This window comes from Lepeophtheirus salmonis, chromosome 2 (genome assembly GCF_016086655.4).
Source record: "Lepeophtheirus salmonis chromosome 2, UVic_Lsal_1.4, whole genome shotgun sequence".
Classification (NCBI taxonomy): Eukaryota; Metazoa; Arthropoda; class Copepoda; order Siphonostomatoida; family Caligidae; genus Lepeophtheirus; species Lepeophtheirus salmonis.
This window is the reverse complement of record NC_052132.2, coordinates 32,767,891-32,788,332: the sequence shown is the minus strand read 5'-3', so window position 1 is coordinate 32,788,332 and position 20,442 is coordinate 32,767,891. Positions and strand designations below refer to the sequence as shown.

The 20,442-nt window shown below is 31.9% G+C and overlaps 2 protein-coding genes across 9 annotated transcripts; both read right to left on the bottom strand.

Annotated features, from left to right (window-relative positions):
• Positions 1-10,263: 10,263 nt before the first annotated feature.
• Bx42 (Puff-specific protein Bx42) lies at positions 10,264-16,824 on the bottom strand. 2 transcript variants are annotated; one of them, XM_071886763.1, is made up of 3 exons: positions 16,572-16,824; positions 12,211-12,384; positions 10,264-12,153 (listed from the first exon to the last, which is right to left on the bottom strand). In XM_071886763.1, the coding sequence occupies exons 2-3, from the start codon at positions 12,240-12,242 to the stop codon at positions 10,545-10,547; spliced, it is 1,641 nt and encodes a 546-aa protein (XP_071742864.1). In that variant the 5' UTR covers positions 12,243-12,384; positions 16,572-16,824; the 3' UTR covers positions 10,264-10,544. The 2 variants fall into 2 exon arrangements, with proteins under 2 accessions (XP_071742864.1, XP_040563408.1); XM_040707474.2 differs by lacking the exon at positions 16,572-16,824 and having other exon boundaries at positions 12,211-12,404.
• Positions 16,825-16,913: 89 nt separating this feature from the next.
• Positions 16,914-19,640, bottom strand: LOC121113641 (uncharacterized). 7 transcript variants are annotated; one of them, XM_040707475.2, is made up of 3 exons: positions 19,475-19,640; positions 18,335-18,850; positions 16,914-18,073 (listed from the first exon to the last, which is right to left on the bottom strand). In XM_040707475.2, the coding sequence occupies exons 2-3, from the start codon at positions 18,700-18,702 to the stop codon at positions 17,488-17,490; spliced, it is 954 nt and encodes a 317-aa protein (XP_040563409.1). In that variant the 5' UTR covers positions 18,703-18,850; positions 19,475-19,640; the 3' UTR covers positions 16,914-17,487. The 7 variants fall into 7 exon arrangements, with proteins under 7 accessions (XP_040563409.1, XP_071742865.1, XP_040563414.1 ...); XM_071886764.1 differs by having other exon boundaries at positions 18,335-18,883; positions 19,475-19,628; XM_040707480.2 differs by lacking the exon at positions 19,475-19,640 and adding an exon at positions 18,910-19,422.
• Positions 19,641-20,442: the final 802 nt, after the last annotated feature.

The following is a 20,442-nucleotide window of genomic DNA, read 5'->3' as shown; positions in this document are numbered from 1 at the left end:
ATAATATTTATATAAAAATGTGTAGAAGTTCAAAGAATTTCCTAAGAAATGGACAAAATTTATATTCATTTCCAAACTTTTTATGAATTATATAAAATTATAGCAATAACGCTTCATGCATTTCCTGGAATTTTTAGTATGAATTTGACTTTCTTCACGTGTTTTTTTTTTTTTTTTTTTAGTCAGCTTTTCTTAAATCGGAAAAATAATTATATACATATATATATATATTAGGGGAGACAATTACAATACTTTTTGCTTTTGGTTAATTTGCAAAGAGTTTGGTTGAACATGGACGCATCAAAATTTAACTAAATATACCAACATGGATTTGCATATGTCTTTTATTTTTGATTATATTATATTATTCAGTAAAATAGGAGTGAATGGAGCTAAAAATTTATAAGCAAGTGCTTTTTTTTCTCGTTAAAATTTAAAAGAAAAATTAAACATTGTCAAAAAAGGAAAATGATTAAAATAAGTAAAGATAAACATTGATTTTAAAAACGAGAGAGCTCACAAAATGTGGTATTAGGGAGCTCCAAATTTATTAAGTGGCTTTAGTATTTTGTTAGTTAGTAGTTTTTGCAGAAATTAAATTGAAATACAACCCGTAAAATGTTGCAATCGTCCTTGTAGCAACGGACAGTTGTATATTATAAGTGAATTTTAAACTTTGATAAATTATATGAACTGATTGGAAAATAATCAATAATTCAAACGATAACAGTAACAGGGAAAAACAATGAAAACTGACTCTATTAGTACCAAAATATTGTTTCTCTCAGATTCAGTTCTCATCAAATTTCTCGGAGAAAAGATGATATTTTTTTTCTTTATTCTTTCCACAATAGTATTTATTGTAATATAAAAGAAGTTGTATCTTTTGTCAATATAACTTATTTGATACTTGAAAAAAGAGCCATTTGAAAATCGTCTACGGTCTCCCCTACAACGCTAATTCAAATTATGTAAACATCCTTGTGTTTATATTTGATTTTGAAAGAACTTGAAGTATTTGTAATTTGAATCGATTATACTGCAGAATCCGTACAAACAAAACATTGTTATTTGTTGTTTTTTTCAAACACAAATAACAATGAGATGACGAAATTTTAATTTTGATGAGGATCTTTTTATACACTAATTTTAAGGCAACCCAATCCAGGGATTGACCATTCCTTGCTGTTGCTATACTAGGTATCATCAAATTTACTACGTATGAATGACTGACATATCTTTTATGTGCGTTTAGTACGTGTCAGGAGAACATTTTAAGTTTTTAAAAAGATTTGAAATAAATGATAGAAAATAGAGATATATTGACGTGGAATGAATTCCTGAGATTCCTCTTTGATTATAGTCATTAAAGAAATATTTTCTTTGTCAGTTTTTGTATCTATTTACGTCATTTATTATTCTCTACAAGTTGTAATTGGTATCAGCAGACGGAATAAGTTATAACCTAAAATTGAGACGAAATGATCCTTGAATAATTGAATATTATTTGGTTGGTATAATGCAGTTTTTACTTTTATTTAAAGAAAATTACTTTGTGCCAAAGTATCCTGTGGCACATTATATAGATTTAATGTGCCACATTTATGTTATACTAGCAAAGGATTACCTGGAATTGCTGGGGCCAAGGAGGGAGTGGGAAATAACATTGACAATGATCAATATTACGTCTTCCTAATGTTTAGACCATAGAGATAAAATTAGTTGACGAAAACATTCGAATTGTAATACTTTGGTATGTAGATGGCGCTTTCAATATTTTTATTTTTTTATATACTCATTTTAATTATAACAATGCCTTACCAAATTTATTTCAATTGAGGGATGTTAATAGGTGAACATATTATTATACAAAGTAGATATATTAAATTTTATTCCAATTATAAATTGGAAATATAATTTTATTTACCATTTCAAAAATTGGAAAATGAGTTTGATTACAAATTCAATCAAAGAAACGTTAATTATTTATTCTTAAATTAAATCAGATTTGTGAGTATGCTCCAAATTTTGATCCCTTGAATCTACTCACTTTCATCTTTTCCAAAATGATATAATTGTATGTCAGCATACCATTTTGAAATAGATTTAATTAGTGTTAATATATGGTTTGGTCCAGGAGATGAATCAAATACATGATTATTAATAGATTGAAAATTCTATTTATTTTTCTTATAACCGATATTCTTTACAAATACTCTACTAATTCTATAAAATTGATAGAGCTTAATTATAGAGTGCAATACATTGTTTTCGATTGTTTTGGTCAACTATCTTTTTTCACTCGTCTGCTGTCGCGACGTCAAAGAATTCCACCTGCTACTGCTCAGTGTCGTGACTCTATATATTTTATCCAAGGAATGGTAAACCATGGACATATCTAGCTCAAGACGTCCATGACTAAACTACTGGAAAGGAAAGGAAAATATCGCAACTCACACTAGGAGGCTGGCTCTCTCTTTCTGCAACTACAAAAATGAGAAATGACTAGTAGGATTTATCAACATTGATTGATAAATTTATCCAGGTCGTAACAATGTCTCACGATCTTAAATTAATCAATTCCTTAACTTATCTTCACTATATTTATCATTTAACTAAATAATTTTATTTTATACCCAGACAATTTTAAATTTTTTTAAGCATAATTATCTGTTAAGTCGAATGCAGTTTGGCAATGTTTTTGTTGTTGTACTGATGAGGGCAAATATTTCATCTTCAGAATGCAACGCAAAAAATTTCATCACACCCTTAAAAAGTTTATCAACTATTTTAAGAATATAGGTAGAGAAACAGAAAACCAGATTAGCAAGTTGTAGATAGTATTCCACAGGATCTTTGATAACATACAGGGCTAAAACTCAATTACTGTTACCTATTAAAAACTATCATAATACCCTCAACTAAATTATAGATTATTACTACATTGAGTATAAACATATTTGTCGACTTATAAGAAATCTCTGATCATTGCTAAAAGACTTGAATGTATCTCAGTTCCACATAAGTTTATTTAATTTATGAACAAAGTTCATATTCAGTTGAAGATATTATGATAAGTAACGTAAGTTGAGTAGTTACTTTTATTATTTAACTTGATTGAAGGTCATGTCATAGTTATATATTTTGAGCGAGTTAAATTGTGTGTCAAATATCCCTTGGATATTGGTTAAATAAAGAGTTTTTCACTAAAGTACAAATAAGTATATTCACTAAATTATTTTTGTTGATGTGGCATCACAGATTGATTAGACGATGAAGAATTCACTTATATATATATATTAAATGACTAGAACTAGTTATTTAGAAGAAGATATCTTCAATTGATGCATGTACCATGCTAACATTTTTTTGGTAAAAACAGGTCATTCCTGTTATTGTAAATGATAAACCCGTCTTTTAAGTTTGATTTTCCTTTCCGTAGAATTTTCCATTAGAGTATTAATAATAATTGATGTATATATGTATAATACTATTTTGCGGAGAGGTGGTTAATATTTGGACATACCAAGTGATCCCTTCTCTGAAAAAAAAAATCATAAATATTTCTTAAATTGTGAACCGCATCGATGAGGAAATGAACTCGCTTTTCATTATCTTAAGGATGAGGAATTGAGGTTTGAAAATTACCTCCACACAGATTACAGATCTATAATTTTCTATTTACTGCGTGATTGTCAATAGACAATGCCACAAAAGTGAAACCTATTTCCCAAAGAGTCCTCATGGTGGGAAAAACTTTTGTGAACCACGTTTTCCTTCGTTATAATTAAAAAACAAATGAAGAATGTGTCAGCCTCCTCGTCCGGAAAAAAAAAGTAAGCACGATTTTAAGACGCACTTCCAGTTGTTTCAGTATTCCTTGATTTATCTCAATGATTTAGACCCTTTTGGTGCAGGTGAGCATTATTATAATATAGCGCTTGTACTCTGTACATATTATGAAGCTACTATTATGATTTTTTTTTTTTAAAGTGTTATAAACTTCAAATATCATACCAACATAAATGCATAAAACAGTTTGTCTATATGAGAAGTATATCTTTTATTTTTGTCAAACTCGAGATTTTGTACACATTGTTTTTCTCTAATTTTGCCTAAAAAGAGGATTTAATAGATTTTTTTAGCATTTTAAAGCGGAACACAAATCTATCAATATTTTCTTAGTATTTGTAAAAACCAAAAAGTTATGGAGAATGATGTCGTCGGAAAAATAACCCTCGATAACTCGTTCATTTTTGCAAATATTGCAAAAAATTATGTAGTAAAATATTGCATAATACCGTTATGCTTATTAATTTCTAGAAACTTTATTTTATCGACGAATCCAATATTTCTTTGGAAATCCATTTTTTTCCCCCTGAAAAAAAAACGAAAGTGCCATTTTCACCAATTTCTCCTTTTTTTTTTTTTACCGTAAGCTTTTTGAGACGCCCGTAACTTTTTGATTTGTAACTCAACCCCCTATCTCGTTGAGCTCCAACACTTTTTTTGGGGGTTCTGGGTATAGAATAACCTCCCCCCCCCCCCTTTATACGACCTCCCCGAAAATCTGCATTCCCGTCTTAGCCTGACAAGGTTTAAAAGGAGAAAGGGCCTGATCATAGTAAGAAACTTACTAGTTTTAATTAAAAATCAACGATGATTAATAAAATGGATGGATGCACGAGGCTTTTGGAGCCGTTAAAATGTCGCCTCGCTTTTTACCTCAAATCCATTGGATATTTTAATGAAGGGAGTTGGTTCCTACTGGACAACCCAATTTTAGAAAACTTCTTAAAAAAGCCAATAATTTGGTTCAAAGAATTCCAGAAGAAGTACAAAATCATCCCAACGCATCTTTTATTATTTAAAGCTATCTTATGTACTATTAATTATTAATCTTTAGCTATTTTTTTTCTTTTATTAGGTTTAAATATTTTTTCATAAAAATGGCTGAAACATTCGGATGAATAAAGATAAAAAATTTCAAAGGAGGTACCCATGAAAACGTGTCAGTCTCCTAGCCCAACAGTGTGAGCGTATATAAAGGACACATACACAAAATTTATTTTATATATAAACAGATAACTCTTAATACTTAATCGTGTTATAATCAAATTTTTAGATGCAAAATATATTCTAGGTATACACCATAGGAAAAATAATTTTGAATCCCCTTTTTACTTTGAAAATAGGTTATAAATAACGACGCATTATTTCTTTTATTTAAAACGACGTCATTAAATGAAATATGGACACCATTTTTTTTTTAAGTCATAAGGGGGGTATTAAAAACTCCGTTTATTTTATATCCCCACTATATATTGCACTAACGAAGTAGCTTTGGTGCTGTTCAAAAACAGCAGAAGCATTTAAATTATTCATATATTATGTTTTTCAATTTTTAAGGCTCATTATTAAGATACAATATCATTTGTAAAGTGGGGGGAAGAGAAGAGACTTTCAAAAAACTACAGGTTTAAAATCTACAACACAATTGAATAATATCGTGCAGTTTATTGGTGAGAAAAGCAATAATTTTTGTAGTCTTTTCTTTGAGACGGGGGATAAAAACGGTTTAAAAACGGCTCAAGAAGTTTTTTTGAATAATAAAGTCAGTTTTTCATTGTTTTCCTGTAATTGGTATCATCTAAAATTATATATTGGGTATGTTATTAGTTGATGTGATATTACCGAAATTAAAAACTCACTCAGTGAGGAGAAATTTGAGTTCAATAACGATACAATACAACAGCCCGTAGAAAGGGGACGGTTGCAATAAGGTTTATAATTGTCCTCGTATTTTTTTCTTCTTTGTTAAATACTGGAGGTAGTGCCCGGCTTTGCACGGAGTTATTAAGTGTCGACGAACATACCAATTTTGTTTTGTTAATAACTCACCAAAAAAATCATCGGTGTTACTCAATACTTAGATGTTTTCTCCTCAAGAATAATAATAACAGCCTCAGAATTTTTTTTTTTTTTAAATATGATTTGACCAGCAAAGGATTATCTGGTGCTGCTCCGGCAAGAGAGGGTGTGGGAAATAATAATGACAATTATCTAGATAATTTCCTCCTAAAGTTAATGTTTAGATCCCTTCTCTGTGGGCAAACATTATAGTATATGTATTGTTATGAATTTAAAAGAAATGTTCTAAACTTCAAGTAACATACCAGCATATTTTGATGAAAAAATTTGTGGTCATGAGAAGTCCATTTTTTTATTTTTGTCAAAAAATTGCCAAATCGAAATTCGCGAGAAAATTTCCGAAAGACTGTTTTGCGTTAATTTTTTTAGTAAAAAATTATTTTAAAAAGCAGTTATTGGCATTGTAAAGCGGAGCACAAGCCTACCAATATTTCTTTCGTACTAGCAAAAGCAAAAAAGTAATAGAGAATAATGTCGTCAAAAAATGAAACTCGATAATTGTTTCATTTTTGCAATTATTTCACAAATTAAGTAATAAAAGGGTTTCGAAATTGAAAATAGTTTAGCACGATGTTAGGGTTTGTAATTTTAAGTCCAAATTGCATTACTTTTAAAAAATTGAAAATAGATGTTTGATAAAAAATAATTACTCAGAAAAGGACCGATTTTTCAGTGAAACTTCCATTTATTTGTCAAACTTTACACAAACGAATTTCCAGACTAATTTCCAGATATGATTCTAAGTCCTTGTTGGACTCAGAGTAGAATTAGTTATTGACATCAAAGTAATTCTAGCAAATGTCCTTGTCTATATCATTTTTCCTTTCCTCTCTTGTCACAGCTGATTGTAGCTGATCTAATCAAACGTCATGAGGATTCAAAACCCCTGCAAAACTTCATTAATATGACTACATAGTTATTTCTTAGATGAAAAATATTTATATGAGTATGAATTACATCAGGGAGGACTTCAGTCCTTATTTAGGACAGAGGACCACGGCTCAGTTCTGCTTTGGTTCGGTTCAATCCTACTTGTCGGTCCTTAAATAAGGTAAAATCGATCTGTGCAAGACTCTTCATAGAGCATGTATCATATCTTATTTGGCTTAATACACCATCGACATTTTTATGAAAAATTTCAAGAACCAACAGTTAAGGATCCTTAGGATCGATCCTAAGACTGAACCAGCCCAAATAAATAGGGACTGATACAACAATATGGAGCACTATATACAATGCACCCTGAATACACACTCGATGCTACTAGCAAAACGCTTGTGAGATTGAATTAACAAATGTTTGTCAAAAATGTTTTGTTTTTCATTCAAACATAATACGGAACCACTTTGTTTTATTAATATAGGACACTCTGTTAAATTAGCTCTAGTTCTGTCTATGGATACTATTGTGATTGTTTACACCAATGTTTATTACATGTTTTTGTGTGCTTGTAAGCAATAAATCATGTATTCCTTGCCCCTAGTCAATTTATGTACAGGAGAGTAGCTATAACTTATTATATGTACATTATAGTTAAAAACGTATAATATTTATTATGTAAAAAATGAACATTCTTCTTATTTGTGTAATAAATTAATGTGAGGGAATCCGCATTCTACCTTTCAAATAATCGAAAATGAAGGCCTATATGTCGGGAAGAATAAGTAAAAGTTAATCGTCTTTCCTCAATTCCTTTACATATTTTTTTTTAGTTGTCTCCCTCCAGAGAGATGTCCTTCTATGATAGGGATCAGCAACCTTCTGGAGACTAGGGGCCGAGTAGCTATCGTTTGCAGAGTTATGGTGAAAACCATGTTATTCAATATAATGATCTTAATAATTTGTGAAAAATAAACGTTATTTTAAAGCAAAAATACTCTAAATGGCAGGTTTATGTCTGAACGACCTGTTTAAGTGGGTCTTGCGGTTATCATGCCTTATGATCGCTCAGGTCAGACTCGAAGGAACAAAATAATTACTTGATTGAAAGGTTTAACTGTTTTACCCTTTGTGTTTCCCTTACTAACCACCTTGAAGAAAGGGAAATAAAAGGAGATATATAAAAAGGATTAAGATAAATTAATCTATATTTGACTTCTCTTATCTGCACTCTCGAGGTGCAATGAAGGAAATTTCTGAAGGCTCTCAACTATCAATTTGGATTAGTATGGCTATATTTAGATGATTGTACATGATAAGATGGTGGGCCGGGGGTTGCCGACCTCTGTTCTATGATATTATCATCTGGTTTTAATTAATTTGACCTCCATCTTTCTGTTTGCAAATTATTCAAAAGTGACTGAACGTATCAGTTAAAGTAAAATCAGTGAACTACTGGTGATTTACTTCGTTCTTTATGTGTTCGTGTTTATATGAAAGTAAAATACATTTTAAAATACTATATCCATTTTCTTAAGCCTTACTTGCATGTAAAATGTGAAATTTCAGCACACCATAGGCAGAGTTTAAACATGGCATGGCTGGGATAAGTTGATGACCTTCGAAATGTGTTAAACCGAATAGCAGACAGACCATCTTTTATCCTAGACAATAATGACGAAGCCACGTTCCAGAACTAAGAAAAATTAACGAAACATCCTTTCTCTTGTGTTATTAGTGGATCATCAGTGGAAGCAAGAACATGAGAAGAATTCAGGCTTGGAGATGGAACGGAAAAACTTGCTTTCCATGCATTTTTGAACAAATGAACGATGAATGGAAATGGGGTGGTTTGTCACCTTTATACTCCAAAGATTACTACTTTTTTCTTCATTATTGGTATAATATTTCATTATTCACTTTGAGACTCTGCCGGAAATAAAATAAATATATATTGAAAAATCATAGATCTGATTTTGTGTGTACAATTATCAATTATTGGCTGCGTTGATAATTTTCTATGAAATATCTCGAACGAAGAGGAAAATGGTGTATGGAGCCATAGGGGCTTCCGCAATGGGTGGGCTAGAGGCAACGGAACAAAAACATTAATGTTTGATTATTTTTTTTCAAAAGTTAAAAAAAAACAAAAAACAGCTAGGATTCATCTTTCAGGGTTTGAACCCTACGATAAATTCCAGAGAAAAAAAAATCCCGTTATATGTAACATTTCATAATATAAGCTTCTTTTATGTAATTCATTCAATGAAAAGTTGAATACACATTAAAAGTTCACTTAAGATCATGTGTTTAACCATTTATGCAAGTGTGTTTAAATGATATTCATAGACAAAAATGATGCCAAATGAAGTACTTATAACGCACTTACAGATGAATATTTAATTATAATTTCATCTTCTAATGTAAGAAACATTAATTAATTTTGGATCTCTCAAGAATTTAAAAATAGCTTATAAAATATTTTTCTTCTTCTTAAAATATCACGGTATTTATTATTTACTATGTCATGCCTGGATCCCGAAATTGGCTTCCTGTGAATGAAAAAATATATTTTACATGTAAATATAATTAATTTAATTAAAATAAATAACATTACTTCACGACCTCTTGGGAGATTTCACAGCGTATTGATGAGGATCATATAACCCTAGCTAAGACAATACCAAGACTAAGGGATCGAGGTCAAGAGAGAGAAAAATTTGTGTTTTTTTAAAAATATGGTTTTGATAGTTGTTTTTCGAAACTTTATACTCAAGAATGATCATTATGCGTCAGGGCTGAGGGGATGAAGGGAGTACATTTGCGACTCTTCAGAGGGCCGATTTGCTCTCTTTTTAAGGTTAAAAATTAAATTTTGCTTGATAATGGTACAATCCGCCACTTCAAAGATTTAGATCTTCTGATTTTGCTGAGAGTAGAAATTTTATATTGGTTGATACTATGGAGAATATTTTGAATGAAGTGAGTTTTACGATTAGGGTATTAATTTAACTACAATTAACTATCTTAAAACCGTCAACTACAAATATCAGTCATATTTATGGATGAGAAAACCTGAATCTGAACTTGTAAGTATATTTCCCTTGTGTCACAGTTAATCAGTGTTTGTCATCCTACATATTTAATTATGTTAAATAAAGCCTTACATAGGTCTGAATGTTTCTATTATTACATTGTAATGAATAACATTAACTTATATGAAAGTGAAATAAGAGTCTTAAACAATGCTTAGCGATTTTTCATTACGAAAGATCCTTTAAGACCAAAGATAGGAATATTATATTTTTAGTTAGCGGTATTTGAGTAAATATGAGTGAATACTCAGCAATATCAATCTTAAAATTCAAATTTATGACAATATGTATAGTGTTGATCTTTCAGTTCGGTTAGATATTACAAAAAGATATTTTCTTTTAAATGAATCCAAAATTATGAGGAACTTCAAGAGCATTTTAATTCAGGCTTTTAACATATAATGTATTTACATACTCAAACTGAACTAATTTTTACAAAAAAAAAAAATCATAGAAAACGATTTTTGGACACATTAAATATGAATTTGATGAAGAGAGTTCTGGAGTCAATGTGTGAGAAACTCAGGATTGATGGATTAATTATCATTTACTCCTTGATTTTTAGTAAATAGTACACACATAGTAAGTAAGTAATTGTAGTGATTCAATAATACCAAATGCATACACTTTTATTAATTCCTAATAGTCTTTCCTTCTCTTCCTATTATCTCTCCGATCTTCATGTTCCTCCTTTCCTCTCTTCGTGCTTCCTCTTTTAGCAGTGTTCAAGAACTGATCAATATTAAATGGATCATCCTCCTCTCTTTCAAACTGTACTGGCCCAGATCTGGATACCCCAGCGCGATCTGTACCGCTAAATTCTTTGTCAGGTACAAAGCGATTTGTTTTTCGAAGTTCATCAAGATCCTCACCGTATAGATCTTTGTCCACATTTTTGGTGGGCCTGTAGATACTGTTGGCAATGTTTGATTCTTTACGCCAAGCCTCTGAATATACATTGTATCCTTCGTCATCATTGAATCCAGAGTCAAGACCTCGAGATTGATTAAATAACCTAGAGTCAAAGAGTCCTTCTCCTGAACTTGCAGTTTTTGCAGGAACACCAAGAGCAATTTGCTCGCTGATATCTCTCTCTCTGTTGCGATCAGCTTTGCTTCGTCTCTCTGGAGCAGCTCTATCCAAATTTCTTTGACGAGCCCTTTCTCTGTGACGTTCTTGCCTAAGCTCATCCCTTTCATGTGCTTCAGAATCTCCAGAATGAGGCTTGCGTAGTCCAGCCCGCTCTTCACGAGCCTTTTGAGCCAGCTCTCGTAATTTACTTTCCTTGGCTTCTTTCTCCTTAGCAGCCATCTTCTTTTCTAGATTGGCACGAATTTCTACAGACTCACGGGCTTTTCGATCCGCGATATATAAGGATTCAGCTAGTTTTGCAAAATTTTCGTTAATGTGGACTTGCTGAAGTCCTCTCCCATCGGCAGCAAGACGCTTATCTAGAGGTATCGTGTAACCCTTTTGATTTTTCCAGTTCGAAATGCAAGGAGGTATCTTCCAGTCTTGTTGTTCTTTCACAGTCACTTTACGTGTTGGGGAATGCATAACGGGTGCAGGAGGAGAGGGGGGACCTCGAGGTATTTTTTTATTGATTTTGAACCTAGGAGGCGACAATGGATCCCTTTGTGTCTCAACCATTCGAATGACCCGTTGACTTGCACCAGAATTAAAGTTTTCACCTTGTTGAGCGGGTGTATAACGAATATATTGAGCTGGAGCCAACTTCTCTGCCGCTCGAACAGGCATTGCAGCTGAGATTTTACTAGCTGTCAGCTTTTCAAGTGCTGCTCTTGTTTTTTCAGTGGAGCTCATGATTTCCTCTTCATCTGGTTTCTGTAGATCCCCATCATCCCTCACTTCTTTCGGGAGGAGATCCGTAAATTTACTATAGACAATTTTATCCTTTGAGTGACCGCGCCGAGCGATGAGATCGTATTTGACCTTCCCTTCCGCATCCAGTTGAAGAGCTAACGACGTACTCTTCTCATTGTCTTTCGTGGGACGACCCACGTCCAGTGGGTATTGTGCCACATGGATCTCAGGAAAGGCGCCTCCATCTCCGAAATCCTCAGGAACGCGAGGAGTCCAACCTTTACGGTGACCGTAAGGTGGAGCTGTGCAAGAGGCAGACACAACCGCTGTTGACGAACCACTTGACACAGCACCAGATTCTTCCAAGGCAGCAGATCGTTCCTCATCCCGATCCCATGTTGGCTGCGTTGGAGTCGGAAGGAAGCTGAAAAAGATCAGTTCGAAGTTAATATCAGCCCTTCGAAAGAGAACAAATACTCACCTAGCCAAGGATATTCCTCCTGAGGACGACATGGATCTTGCAACGAATTCTAATCAGACAAGGCCAAAAAGGAATGACAATGGATGGATCGTGAATGGAGCACCCGGTCGGTAGTGGTAGTCAAGGAAAGAAGAACGCAGCAGCAGCTATAAACGCAAACGTAGAGCTAGCGAGCTGAAGAAATAGGAAAAGAAAAATCATACACCAGAATACGTCATTGAGCTGCATCTTCTCTTTCATTTGTCATGTACTAAAGTGACGTCATTTTTTAGTTCTTAAAAATTAGGGCTACTGTAATTTCTATTTCTGATCTATTAATCTTGGGACTACCTTGATTTTATTCAATTGAGATCAAAACAAATTAACTAGCTATACAATAATTTCACGTGACATCACAATTATGTCGTTAATTTTTGGGGCCTAATTAAACAACACAGTTTTATAACAATGAATTCCTTTTTTATCCTATTGCCTAGTTTTGATACACATATACCCGATCCTAAAATCTGTTAAAAATATATATAATTTTATTTACGTGTTGTAGATAATACAAACTTAGTCATTTCTACCATATTTAACTTAGATTTAATTCAAATATCAGTGTTAACCATTTGCATCAAGTAGTGCTCAATACAGATGTTAAGACTTCTTTTATTCATAAAGCCTTTTGATGCAGTTTAATCAAAATTTATTGAAAAATAATCAATTTTATGTGTTAAAAATATCAACTTTGAGCCTCCAAAATGACAATTCCTTCAACTATGATGTAATTTAGGACGTTAATAAAAATTTTCTATAATTGTTATCGTGACATTTATATTTTACAAACATCATATTTTCAACAAAAAAAAAAAAGAATGTAATTATTATACTTAAAATTTGTATGTATAATATATCTCCCCCCCCACCATATATCATTGAATATAATGATTATGGGGATAATTAAGGGTAAGTACTGAAATCAAGATTAATTGTGTGTCTATTAATCAAAAGTATGAAAATTATTTCTGGTGTATACTATTTTTTACGGCATAATATTTCATGTCTTAAAATAAAGTTGCAAATAAAACTTACATTAATATGGTCAGATATTCATACTATAAAGACTGACTCTTCAAGAGAACTTATTTACCTTGACATCATATGTTCATTCTCTCAGTTAATTTATCATGTAGAAAATAATGGCAAAAACTATCATAAGGAGTAGAGATTTTGCAACAATTGATATAAAAATTTATTTTCTTTTAAATTTTTCATAAAAAACATGTACACCACTCCAGATGTCTCAATTTTTGTTTGCCATAGCAAGTTAAAAATATATAGCTACAAAAGATCGTATGTATTTTAATATTCAAGTTGATATTTTAGCATTTAATAAATGATAAAGTATATTTTTTCATAAATATTTTATCAGCCCTCTTTTAGATGGTAGAATTTATGGGCTAATCCATGAGCACAGTTGGCATGTAGGACATGCTCCACTCAGATTTTCTGTAACCACGAGTTGTCCCTATTATTAGATTTACAATATTTATGATACTATATAAAATATCACGAGTGGACTATTGGCCGAAAACATTTTTGTACTCAACCTATAATTCCTTGGGCAAATTATCATTCGGAAATTATGACAATTTGCCCAAGGAATGATAACATGGTAAGTAGGTGTGGTTTATTTGCTATATCTTATATAAATAAATAAATTTGTACTATTTTGCAGAAAACTATTTTTTTAATTAATTATGTTCATTAATGGTCATTATATAAACACATCACAGTAGAATGTGGTTCGAATATAGCTCTATTCTTTGCCGTTGTAATACTTCAACTAAATTATTTGATGAACAAACTAGACACGAATGGAAAAAGTGATAATCACTTCTCCGTTATCAATTAATTAGAATTCCACATAATGGATTATAATTCATATTGGAATAGACTCATGGATTGACGAATAAGCATAATATCAGGCAAAACCAGTGATATCCATTTGACAATACGTCAATATTTATTTATCATACTATCATTTAAAATTGAATTAAAATATCATCTTTCGGGCAAATGTACAGAATGGTCCTTGGGCGAAAAGGTCGTCCGAGAAATTGTCGTTCGATGTACATGTAAATATTTTCGCCCAATAGTCTTAGAACAATAAAATATACAATCTGCGCCTCTGATTTCGACAACAATGTAATATTTGAAACAATATGAATGGGATTCATTTTGAAAGTGATATAAAAAAAAACTACAAAAGGTTTTCATATGCCTTTGTCTGAAATTCTTTCAACACTTCCTAGTTTCTAAGGAGAAAAAATCAATAGTTTTACTGAGTCTCTGTTCCCCCTTCTGAACTTATAGACTTTCTATAATAATATACAAAACTGTTTTTAGAAACATTTTTGTATGTTATGTCTATTCATTCAATTTTCACTCGGTAATTGAAATATTCTAGGATCAATTAATCAAAAATAATTATGAAGTTAATATTAGTTCTTCATAATTTATAACAGGAGGTTATTACCAATGGGGCTATTAATATAGTTAATGCACTCTATACTTATGAATCTAAGGAAGCATTAATTGGTGAATGATGATTATCCTTTTTCTTGTAATCTATTGTCTATAATATACTCGAACTTATGTATTCTAGTCCTCTCATTATGTACCTTTGAATTTACTTTTTCCGGTGCACAAATATCTTTTCAGTCGGAAAAAATAGGATGCCAGTCCGAAAAATTTGATTAATCGCAGGGTTATTTATTGATAGAGACATAAGAAAATTAGTTGAAAAATACCATTGTAATCCAAATTCATTTTTTGTATAAATCATCCTCGTGTAATGTCGAATAGACGGATTTTATCACTATAATTTAGTGTCAAAAGGCGGCAAAATTGATAATTAGTGCGAGAGGTGGGTCTTTGAATCGAGACTCGCCTTGGGACTTGAGTTTCTATTTTAAAAATTTGATCTCAGACTGAAAGACTCGAGACCTGACTTGGCCTCAAAAGCTAATTCATACTTAACTAAAGAAAATATTTTTAACACTACAGATCCTACATTATAACTATGGACTTGAAATGAGCTCCAAATAAATCTGAGGACTCTATAAAAATATTCAAGGACTAGTACTTATGAGCATAGAATAACTTTCACTAGCAATTTATAAGGACTTTTTCCCTACATCTGATTAATACCCAATGTACCTTTTTTATTGAACTTATTATACATATATGTTCCCTTTAAGTTTTAACTTATCACTCTAATTGCCTTCAATTAAATATATACACCTCTGTGATTAATCGTAATCTTAAGTTTCCTTCTTAATATTTCGGAAATATGATCCACTCCCAATTTGACCATGAGTATGGATTTACATATAAATAATATGCTCCTTTTTTATTAGGTAAGAGTTTGAGGAAGTTCTGAAGGTCTGATACTGGTGATGACGCAAGCAAGTTCGCAACAATATTCGAATTAAAATTGAATGAATTCCCTTTTTTATGCAACGAAAGATTAGATACAACTTCATACAATTATGATCCTTTTCTAATACTTGATATGATCATAGATTAGTTAATTTTAATCTGAAAATAATATGTAAAAGTCATAGAATTTTATAATATATTAGTCCCTTTGCTCATTTTTAAATTATAACTGTGTTTACTTTTGATCTATTGACAGAACAAAATATTTTTTTTTTTCTGATAGGTTGTAGTCAGTTTACACCTTTTTAATTTCAACAATCAGAGGAGATAACTTTTAAGCCAGTTCGTCAATAGATCCTATACTTATATAATTTAGGTAATACATATAATTTAAGAATATTCCTAAATTTATAATCAATCTAGACTATTCAAACATTACCAACAAATATAATACAAGTTTCAATGAACGAATATCAGGGATGGGGCCAAGTACCAAATTACTTGCACTTATAATTTAGTGCTTATACTTCAAGGTTAATAGAAATACATTTATATTAACCTTGCTTATACTTATCATAAGTACACGAGTATTGATACTTGATTTAAAAAGTAGTACTCAAGTACTTTCGAATTAATAATGCTATTGATTTGTTGAAAAATGAAAAACAGCTTCAATCCAGATAGAATTCTCATCTTAAGATGATTAGAACTGTCCTCTCCATTTCGGACGATAAATTGTTTTCTTTACGATGAATTTCTAAGCTAACTTTCATTAATTTACTTCCTATAGAAGTAGACTATCTCATAAATGGGATTAAGACTAAACAATAAGTAAATATATTCTTCATATTACTTGGACTTAAATAAGGTACTTGTAAATACCTAAATATCTCTAAAAACGCATATTAACTGTATTTAAAATTTCTATAAAGTACTTGCAATTGATTGAAGTACATTTAAATGTACTTGGCCCCATCTCCGATACATAGGTACGAAAATCTGCCAGCAGGACTTTCATGATATATTTTATCCTCATACACAATCCAAAGGTCCAGATTCGGGTTACCATTTATGTAGCCTAGAAATATAGGATACGAATAGTTCCTCTAATTGCTCGATATTACTTTCATTTGAAAAAATAAAGTTTCTCTAGGGATATCAACCTAAATAAGAAACTGTCCAGCTCGAAGTCCAAAAGTGTGATGCACGTAATAGTGGCGTCATAGGTTTTTGTAAAAAAGTAGAAAATAATCCCCCTCTCATTAAAAAACTCGATATCAATTTTTATCTTTTTATATTTACTACATGTTACAGATCTATGTATATTATACAGAAATAAGAGTATTCGCTAAGACATTCATTTTTAAATAATTAATTGAATAAAAGATGCTTTTAAAAAAATATTTCTCGAAATGAAACAACTTCATTTCATCACACTAATAATTATAAAATAAATGGGTATTCATCTTTTTTTCGGTAAAAAAGAGATATTAAAAAAAAAAAAAAATGGAACATGCATTATTTCAACGGTGGTACTGATTCTTATTGATAAAAATAAAGTATCTACACATAATAATAGGTTCTACAAAAAAGAAAGAGAGAAGGGAAAACATGGTACTAATTGAATATGGCTTTAAAAAAATGAATTCAACATAATCATATAAGTAGTTTTATATGTAAATGAGTTGAGTTGAGTAGCAATGGTATAATATGACTTCAGCCCCTTCAGAGCATGCAACAAAATGAGTCAGTCTATAAAATAATTCTTAGCCCTTATCCTGGGAAGATATTAAACGAAAAATAGAATACACAGCTACATACTGCAACTGAATTTGATTAGCAAACGAGTAATTAAGCATTTGCAAGTGAAGGGTATATGACATGAGTTGATGAGGGTGGTGGAGCCGAAGGAAGCTGCCTTGAAGTCACTCCTCCACCACTTCCTCCATTAGGAGGATAATATTGAGGATATTGACCCAAATGGTAACCTCCCGGATGACTACTTCTTTCTTGGGGTAATAGAGGCTGTGTTAATTGAGGGTCGACTCCAGCAAAGTTTTGAAAATCGGGGATGAGGTAGGTGGGACTCTCTCCAAAGTCTTTGTAACATCGTAGAACCGTTAACCAAGAGGAGAGGGAAAGGAAGAATAACATGACAATTACTCCAATTATAACTCCGGCCTCAATGTATAATTCAAATTGAGCGGCGAGGTAAAGGGATATCAATCCTGAGTAGACAATAAATGGAATTCCAATGACGATAATTTCAATTATGGTAAAGAATAGCCAAGGGAGTAGGGCCCATGACGTTCGAAAAGTGGCACCAAAAAATAAGAAAACATCCAGGGGTACGTTGAGACAGCCAACACAGAAAGAAAAAAATGCCAGAAGCTGAACTTGCTCTTCCGTGTCATCCAATAATTGAAAAATAGCCAATCTAAATAGTAACATAAATCATGCGATAGAGATTAATCTTAATATAACAATTGTATAAAATTAGTATTATAAAGGAAATTCGGGAAGTGGCTGTTTAAAATAAAACCCTTAAAATGAAGTGATTCGTGGCAGTTTATTTCCTGTCAGACGGTAAAAATAATGGAGTGGGGAGAACAATTTCCTTTATTATATGTAATTGTACGTAATAACTAATGAGGATTTCCTTTAACATATTCTATAATAAGTTAATTAAGCTACTCACTTGTATTTCTCTCTCGATGCAAAATGAACATCATCTGTTGGATCCTCTATTCTAGGACTAGTAAGATTAGTGAGATTGTCTTTGTTAGACTCGGAAAAAATAACGACTTGGTTTCCATTATCTCCATTGATTTGACTTAGATATTTCCTTGCGAGGTTAAACATGGGAAATAGTTTAATGTAGTCTTGATCATGAAGGTAGACCCAAACGGGAGGAACAATCACGCCTGAGGCCATAATTAGTCCAATGATGGAAAAACAAATTGTGGCCCCTCTCTTGCTACAACAACAGCAGCAGCATGCCTTGCCCTTGCAGCATTTCCTGCTAGAGTCATCTTCTCTGGAAGAACGTCGACGAGAACAGCACATGATCGTTTACGATTCGAATATTATGTAGACTAGAGATAGAACTGCACAGAGTTGAAATTGAGGGCCCTTCCTGATGGGGAATTCCGAATAATTCCTTATAAGTATTATTCAATCACCATCTCATTAGACTTCTACGGAAGGACGTCTTCTAAAGATGGAAGAAAAAGAAGTAAAGAGTGAACTAAGAAAGAGAAGTGATTTGGTTACTTAAAAGTAGTAAGTAATAATTTAATATGTTGAAACTGAGAAAAAGTTTCCTTTCTCATTTTATGTGTTCTTTTACTCTACCGTATGTTAGAATGATCAAAGGACCGAACAAACTATCAAACCCACAAAGACCTTGCCTTTAGTAATGAGTTCAAAGTAGTAAGAGTTTCGACTCACCCACACTGCATTCTTTAATACTAGGCACAAGCAGAAAGTGCATACGAGGAGTCACTCTTGAAGTAAATATGTAATGATTAATAACAGTACACAACAAAGAATTGACAATTGATCTCACTCTCTTTCTTAAAATAATAATAATATTGATTCCTTCGGAACTTTACAGACTCAGTCGCATAACCTCAACCACCACAAAGAATACAAATAATTATAATTCTAGCTAACTAACTAGCTGTCAAGCCCTGCCCTTCCACACGCTTACGACAAATGGAATATCATAGAATAATTATTTGAGTCTTATCATTATATAACTCAACAAGTTAGGCAGTATTGCGGTTCATTGAGAGTAGGAAGAGTACTTAACTTAATTATTAAAGAGAATACTTACATATTGAACTACTGTTAACGCAAGGTACAGTTTATAAAATTAATGGTTGTAGAAGGGTTATTATACCCTAAATAATAAGTTGATTATACTAGGCAGCTGTTGAATTAAACGGAGAGGAGGCTTCTAGCTGTGCTGCTCTTTGAAGACACGACTGTAGTTAAGGAGAGGGATAGAAAAAAAAAAAAACTCTCCTGCTTTCTTCACAATATTTAAGCACTCCCACATCTTCTTCTTTCCCCCTCTTTGCTGTATCTCTTTAAAGAGCCAACTGCCCCCCCCCATTACATTACATACATCATTTAATATTATATTAAAGCATCTCCTTAAAGCAATTCCGAGTCCTTAATTATATTTAATTTTTGACCCCCACAAAGCATTTTCCTCTAAAATGTAATAAGAACACACTTGAATATAGAGCGAAAAATGAGTGCTGTTCTTGCTTTCCGTTCATTTTTGAGTACTTGAACGTAAAAAATCTTTGAACGTCGTTCATTACTTTGCTAAATTTAGTATTGTTCTCCAGATATATTTTGCTCAAGGACCAAACCTAAAAACAAGGGACCAAACGAAGATCATTGCTCAATTTTAGTCCAAATTTAGTTGGCTTTATGAATACTATCTGTCGACTAGGGAATTGGAGGGTATTATGAATAGATATTTTTTTTGTAAGAGAGCAAGGAGAAGGCTAAAGTGAGATATATGGTATACCTCAATTAAGACCCTTGTTAATATCAGCTGCCGTTTTTATGATTTTGGAGGGAGAAACTAAATTATTATTATTAAGAGGAGAACTTTCTACTTTTAAAATAGCATAAGTAGAAGGAAAAAGTTATAATTATATTCAAATTCTTATATATTTATTTTCAGGGATGTCCAAGGATTATATTCGGGGCCCCTCCAGACGCCCCAGATTTTAAAATCAGTTTACACCAACGATAGGGAAGAATTCCTCTTTTAGTGGAAGATAT

Bases quoted from the DNA above. Each gene is read 5' to 3' on its own strand.
- Bx42 (XM_071886763.1), bottom strand. From the start codon at position 12,242: ATGTCGTCCTCAGGAGGAATATCCTTGGCTAG. The intron at 12,154-12,210 runs GTGAGTATTTGT...GATCTTTTTCAG, and splicing joins GGAGGAATATCCTTGGCTAG to CTTCCTTCCGACTCCAACGC.
- LOC121113641 (XM_040707475.2), bottom strand. From the start codon at position 18,702: ATGTGCTGTTCTCGTCGACGTTCTTCCAGAGAAGATGACTCTAGCAGG. The intron at 18,074-18,334 runs GTGAGTAGCTTA...GTTACTATTTAG, and splicing joins GCATCGAGAGAGAAATACAA to ATTGGCTATTTTTCAATTAT.